At 64.1% G+C, this 6,664-nt stretch overlaps 2 protein-coding genes across 2 annotated transcripts in view; one reads left to right on the top strand and one right to left on the bottom strand.

Annotated features, from left to right (window-relative positions):
- Plbd2 (phospholipase B domain containing 2) overlaps nt 1–1,699 on the top strand; it is a 23,404-nt gene extending 21,705 nt beyond the window's left edge. Inside the window, exon 12 of the mRNA XM_048785673.1 lies at nt 3–1,699. Within this exon, the coding sequence (XP_048641630.1) occupies nt 3–229 (227 nt within the window). The 3' untranslated portion in view covers nt 230–1,699. The remainder of the gene's footprint in view (nt 1–2) is intronic.
- Nucleotides 1,700–2,312: 613 nt separating this feature from the next.
- Sds (serine dehydratase) overlaps nt 2,313–6,664 on the bottom strand; it is a 7,819-nt gene continuing 3,467 nt past the window's right edge. The window contains exons 3-8 of the mRNA XM_015505149.2: nt 6,186–6,225; nt 5,818–5,957; nt 5,643–5,734; nt 4,969–5,196; nt 3,274–3,398; nt 2,313–2,935 (exon numbers count right to left, since the gene is read on the bottom strand). Coding sequence (XP_015360635.1) covers nt 2,727–2,935; nt 3,274–3,398; nt 4,969–5,196; nt 5,643–5,734; nt 5,818–5,957; nt 6,186–6,225 — 834 coding nt within the window. The 3' untranslated portion in view covers nt 2,313–2,726. The remainder of the gene's footprint in view (nt 2,936–3,273; nt 3,399–4,968; nt 5,197–5,642; nt 5,735–5,817; nt 5,958–6,185; nt 6,226–6,664) is intronic.

Raw genomic sequence — 6,664 nt, forward strand, 5'->3', positions numbered from 1 at the left:
AGGGTCGGGCTGGGGCTGGGGCTGCCCAGCGCCCAGGCTCAGCCACGTGCTCTGCCCCCAGGTGACCAACATGTCCCTGGTGAAGGCGCTGGGCCTGCTGGCGGCCAGCGGGCCCACGTGGGACCAGGTGCCGCCCTTCCAGTGGAGCACCTCGCCCTTCAGTGACAAGCTGCACATGGGCCACCCCGACCTCTGGAAGTTCCCACCCCTGAAGGTCTCCTGGGGCTGAGCCCGTCGCCTGCTGCCCCTGCCCTGCTGGCCCATAGGCACCCGCAGCCCCCGACCTGCCACATCCCTGCCACTCTGCCCCGCTGCCCCCAAGCTGGGCTGGGGCTGTCTGGGTCACTCCTGTCCTGGGGTCTCTTCCGAGGGCTGGGCACAGACCCGAGGGACTTAGAAAGACTCAGGGTCCCCACAAAGTGGGTGGCAGCCCCTGTGCCATCTCCTTTCTGCAGCTCCCTCCCTTCCTCCCGCTTCTGTCTCTGCCACCTCGGGGACTGTCCTCGTGCTCTGTCCACCTGAAGCTGAGGGAGAGTCCTGGGCTGGGGCCCTGGACCTCTACTGGGCCGGGAAGCCTGTTCCAGCCCAGCCTCCAGCCTCCTGCCTCCTGAGCGGCCTGGGGCTGGTGAGGGGCAGCCCTGGGGTCTAGGCACATCTCTGGCTGGTGTCGCTGCCCCCGCCCCCCACCTCTCGCCTGCTCCCTGGACAGCTTCCTCAAAGACAGAAACTTGAAACAAAACCAAAGTTTCTGGCCACTGGCGGTTGGAGGGTCTCGAGTGCCCTCTGTCCCCGGACAGGTGGGAGTGTGGCCCCGTGTTCCTGCCTGGTGTCCACCCCTCCAGGGCCAGGGGAGGCGGACTGCAGGCTGTGCCGCCATTAAACTAGAGAGGCTGTGGCTGCTGTGCCGCTTGGGTCGCAGGCGGCACCTCCCTCCCTGGCCTGGGCCCTGCAGCGTCCACCGTGCAGCCTGCTCATCCTCCATCTGTCTGTCCAGTCACTCACGTGCCAGCTCACCTGCCCTCGTCCTTCCTCACGGCCATCCCTCTGTCCCTCCCTCCTGTGCAGCCATCAGAAAGGACTTGTTGTCACCTCCACAGTGGGTGGTGCCACCTTTGTCCCCCTCTGCTTCTCTGCATCTGCTTCCTTCTCTGTCCATCCGTGCCACCTTGGGGACTCCTTCTGTCCCATGCCCTGTCCCCCCTGAAGGCCTCCACCTTGCACCTCTAGGCATCTGTCCACGTGTCCAGCTGTCCCAGGGGCCTTAGAAGCACCTGCTGTGTGCGGGTCCTTCCTGAGCCCTGCTGTGGGGCACAGACCAGTGCGGACAGCTCTCCCATCTGACCTCGTGTGGCCCGCCTGTGACAAGACTCCTGTGCTCCCCGCCCGGGGACGGACAGGGATAGCGTGCAGCCCCAGAGTTTCACCCCTGGGCCCACTATGCTGGCTGTAGACTCCCCTCTGAGCCCCGGCCACCTCGTCTGTAAAGCAGGCAGTGACACTCCCCCGGACTGTGACCAGGGTCCCTGCACGGGGCCTCGCACTTCACATTACCAACCTCTGCTGACCCTCAGCACCGTGGGAGGCCCCGGCACCTTAAAGGAGAAGGTCCACAAGGCTCCCCACTCCGCGAAGCTCGCCCCCGGGATGGAGACAGCCGCTCGGGGAGAATAAAGTGCAGTAAGGCTGATCCGCCTTCTCACTGGCCTCCCGGTGCCTGTGTGTGGCCGTCCACATCGTGGGTCTCCTGCCCAGTGCTGGGTGTTCTACCCCCGGCTGCTTCCCCAGCCCTTTAAGTAGCTGGCCTTGAACTTGGGGTCCTCTCGCCTCAGCCTCCCCAGTCGCTGGGGTCATAGGTGTGTGTTCCTGCGCCCGGGTACAATGTGGGGTCTCAAAAGCCAACCCTGTGGCCCCGCCCTGGCTGAGGGGGTCGGAGTCATGGAGGGGGCTTAGCCCAGGGACGCTCTCCTGTTCCATGTGTGCCTTTGTGGGGAGCAGGGTCCATGTTTCTGGAGGGTCTACACACTGGTTTCAAGTCTGCCCAGGTCTTCCCTGTCCCCGAAACCTGTGTCCAGTGTCAGATGACACCCCCGGGTGTGGGGCCACACCACTGTGCTCCCAGAGGCTCTGACTCCCGGGGAGGACTGGACTCAGAGTGAGGCCGGCCTCTGTGCCCTGCTCCAGGCTGGTTCTGCCCCCAGCACAGGTGGCCCGTGGTCAGCCGGGCTCCCTCACCAGGTGCCTCACCTGGGGACAACCCAGCAGGGCGCAGAGGCAGGGGCGAGACCGCAGGGGACAGAAAGCCTCACAGTCGCTGTGTCACAAATACATAGTTGTCTTTTCCAGTGAAAAAGTGCTCGTTAGAAAAAGGAGTAGCTGGCCTCCGGGAGGGTGGCGGAGGGCCTCGGGCTGGACTAGCCCCGTCGCCTCCCCAGGCAGCCAAGGAGATAGGCCTGCAGTCCAGGCCCCCAGTGGCACTCAGCTCCTCCCCCCCGGGGTCCTGGTGTCACTTGTAGGCAGTCATCCTAGCAGGTGTAGCCAGGGACAACTGCAGAGCAGCCACACAGATGCGAGGTTCAGTCCATGGCTGCGCCTGCTGCTGCCCACCTGGTCCTTGGCCCAGCGGCCAGTGATGCAGGTCCAGGCTCACAGCCAGGCCCAGGGCACTGCACGTGGGACTTGGGGACTCCGGCCCCAGGTTGGCCCCGCCAGGGGCACGGCGGGTGCCCTCACTTTGGTAGGCCATTCTTCATGCCCAGCTGTTCCTTGAGGGACCACAGCTGGGCCAGGCTGATGTTGCTGCCCCCACAGACGATGACCACCAGGTTGGGCAGCGGGGCGCGCAGCTTCCCCTCTCCCTGCAGTTTCTTGACCACGTGGCTGTAGACGGCGGCCAGGGCTGCCCCGCAGGCCGGTTCCACCAGGATCTTCTCGTCATCTGCCAGGGACAGTGAGGGATGGTGGGCCCAGGGGAGCGGCAGGCCGCTGAGGGGACTTGGGGGCAGCGAGCCAGTCGGCTCTGAGCCCCGGAAGGTTCTGGGCCGCGCCTCCACTGTCACCCTCAACAGGAGCCTGGGTTTTGCCCTAGGTTGACATTGACCAGTGATCACCATCGCCAAAGCCCCGGTTAAAGAGGGTCTGAGGCATGGTCTGGGCGAGGGTGTCACAAGTGGTCACCTTCCACGAGTGGGGCATTCTAGGTGAGGATGGGAGGCAGGAATGCAGGGGACTGGGGTGAACGGGACCCCATGGTGCGCCGAGGACAGTGGCACATACCCACAAACTTCTCGATGGCGGCCACAGCCTCCTGGTCCGAGACCACTTCAGAGAAGATGGGGTGCTCCCGAAACAGCTTCAGGGCCTGCGCGCTCACCGTGTTCACACCCAGAGCCTTGGCAACGCTGGCCGGAGCCGGGGTCAGCAGACAGGAGGGAGGCAGGGACGGGCGGGGGAGACAGGGTGGCTGTGAGCGGAGCCACAGCAGGTGGTAGGGACCCCAGACGGCGGGGTCTGCTGCCTACAGATGATTTGGATCGGGGTCAGTAGTGTACATCTGTGTTGGACACTCGAGCAAAAGCACCCTGCCACCCCCACGGGACCCCCGCTCTGGTCCACCCGGTCAGTCCTCACTGATCCTCGCGCGCCCCTGCCGCCCCCTCCTGCCCTGTCCTTCAAGGCTCAGGATGAAGGATGCCTCCTCCAGGACATCTTCCAGGGCTGCTCGGACCCTGACCTCAGGTGGCCCTGCCCACTGCAGCATCAGGCCAAGCACTTCCCCAGCGTCATGGAATTCTGCTGTTATTTGTTGGTTTGACTTAACAGACGGGAAGTTGAGGCAGAACCTGCCGCCACCTGCCCAAGGTCCACATGCCCAGGGACTGGCAGCGCTGGGGCTCTGAGCAGGGTCCATGTGACTCTGGGACCTTGCTGGAGGCTGTGTGGACACTCTCCCAGCCTCCCTGGGTGGCCACTGGTCCTATCCCCAGCTCATCTCCCAGGAGCATCTCGAGGGCGCCCCCGTGGCCCTAAGGCAGCCTGTGTTTACAGTAGGCGCTCAGCAGTGGCTTCTGCGCCAACCTGGCTGCGGCAGAGACCAGCCCGGCAGCCTCCAGAGAGGCCGGCTGGGAAACCCAAAGGTCCCTCTGGGGCTCAGGCTCCCCCGTGCGCGCTGAGCCTGCGCTGCCCTCTCTTCTAGCTGCCCCATGGATGCCTGGCGCAAGGACATCTCCCCGTCCTCTGCAGCCAGGCGCGGCCACCTGACTAAGTTCTGGCCCGTGACAGGTCATCGGAAGCACATGTCCCCGACTTGCCATGGGGTGTGACCGGGGAAGTGACGCACTCGGTGGGAACCGTCCTTGGAATCTTGGTTTGGACCTCTCCCCAGAGCATGGATTTGAGGCGCCATCCTTTCTTGCGGTGCCGGGCAGTGGCACACAGCTCTGGTCAGCTGATGGCAAGGGGCCACCCACTCTATGGCACTGTGCTGCTAAGTGGGGTGTCAGGTTGGATATATGCGACTCACTTTTGACTTGAAATATTTTCAACAAATGACGGTTTATCAGGATGTCACCCTGGAGCAGTTATAAATCAAGGAACAGCTGCACTTTGTGTCTTTAAAGGTGAGCGCCTAACCTTCTCTGCCTGCTTCCTTCTTCCTGCCTGATGGAGCGTGGACGTGATAGTTGGCATGCAAGCCACCATTTTGGACCATAAGGCCACATGCCAAAGACAGTGGAGCGAGATGCCCAAGGAACACTGGTCCCTGACTTTCTGGAATGGCTTCTGGATTTGCCACCTCTAGACTTTCATAGAGAGAGAAATCAAGTTCCATGTTGTTTAAGCCACTCACTGTCTGTGACCCCGGGCGAGTGACCAAAGCCTCGGGGTCCTCGCTGTGCAGTGGGTGGCCCCAGGAGCCAGCTCCCGGCCACCCTGAGGGAGGCTCCCCCAGGGGCACCTTCGGGCTCTCACCTGGTGATCCTGGGCAGGGAGACCAGCTTGCCCGCGGTGGTGGCAGCATGGAAGCTGTGGGCACCGATGGTCTCCATGGCGATGACGGGCACGTCCCCCCAGCCCACCTCCTGCAGCCCCTGGACCACTCCGCACAGCAGGCCCCCGCCGCCCACGGACAGCGCGATGGCGCCCGGCTTGGTGCCCAGGCTTTCCTTCAGCTCTCTGATGAGGGAGGTGTGGCCTTCCCTGGGGAGTGGCACCGGTGACAGGTCAGCGCTGGGCTTCCTGCAGGCACCCGGCAGGGCCCAAGGCACCCTGGCAGGCGGGTCAGCACGTGCCCTGGGGCTGGGCAGCTGGTCCCCTGCTCTAGGTGCCACCCTGATGCCAGCCGCCAGGCTCTGTGTCTACTTGGGGCCTTGCTCTGGCCACCAGTGCCAGCTACGAACGTGGCAATGGGCAGGGCTGAGAGGCCAGTGGCCAGGGCTGCGGGGCAGCTCCACACAGCTCCCGGGTCCCCGAGGGCCACCTGACTGGAGGACCCCTTTCCCTGGGCTTCCTCCCACTGTGCTCTCCCGTGGACAGGTCACGGGCGCAGCCACGAGAACCGGCATCTCGCGTGGTGACGAGCATCGCAGCCCAGTGGTACCCGGGAGTGGCCGCCCGTGTGCCAAGTGACCCCAAACTGCACTCACCAGATGAGGGGGTCATCGAAGGGGGGGACGTAGACCCAGCCGGGGTTGTTCTTGGCCAGTGCCTTGGCCATCTCGAAGGCCTCGCCCAGCGTCTGCGAGGTTGGGGGTGGGGACAGTCAAGGCGATGGGCCTGGTCGGCCGCCTGTGCCCCAACAGCCTGAGGGTGGGCACTCACCTCGCCCACCACCTCCACCATGGCGCCTTCCCCCTTGAGCCGCTCCACAGTGAGAGCCGGTGTGGTGCTGGGCACGACGATGGTGGCCGGGATGCCCAGCTTCCTGGCGGCATACGCGGCCGCCATGCCTGCATTGCCCGCTGCCAGGAGGGGTGGGCTGGAGGTTAGTGCCCGGGGGCCAGGACTACTGGACCTCCACCTACAGCTCGGGCCTCCCCACACCCCACTGGCCTCCTCCTGGAATTCCAAACCCGGCTAGTGCAAAGGTTTGCCACCCATCATAGCTGGGATACCCAGGGCCCAGAGAGGCGAAGCACCTGGCCTCAGCACACACAGCGGAGGACTGGAGGGGGAGGCTGGTCACTTACCAGAGGAGCACACAAAATGCTCACAGCCTTGCTCAGCCCACTGTGGGGAGAAGAGGGGAAGGGTCAGGTCCACCTCTGGGTCTTTCTTTTTTATGTACTGGGGATTGAATCCAGGGGAGCTCTGCCCTGGATCTACCATCCCAGCCCTTTTAATTTTGAGCAAGGGTCTCACTAAATTGCTGAGGCTGGCCTCAAACTTTCAATCCTCCTGCCTCAACCTCCCAAGTTTCAGGGATGACAGGTGTGCCCCAGCAGGCTTGGCCCGCCTCCTCGTTTTCGCCTGGGCTCCTCCCTCCCCCTGGAATATCTCTTCTCCCTCCTCTTCCCCCTCCTCTCCCTCCTCCTTTCCCCTCTCTCCCTCCTCCTCCTCCTCCTCCTCTCCCTCCTCCTGCTCCCTTCCTCTCCCTTCTCCCCCTCTTCTCCCTCCTCCTCCTCCTCTCCCTCCTCCTCCCCTCCCTCCTCCTCCCCTCCCCTCCCTC

This window comes from Marmota marmota, unplaced genomic scaffold, assembly GCF_001458135.2.
Source record: "Marmota marmota marmota unplaced genomic scaffold, marMar, whole genome shotgun sequence".
Taxonomy (NCBI): Eukaryota; Metazoa; Chordata; class Mammalia; order Rodentia; family Sciuridae; genus Marmota; species Marmota marmota.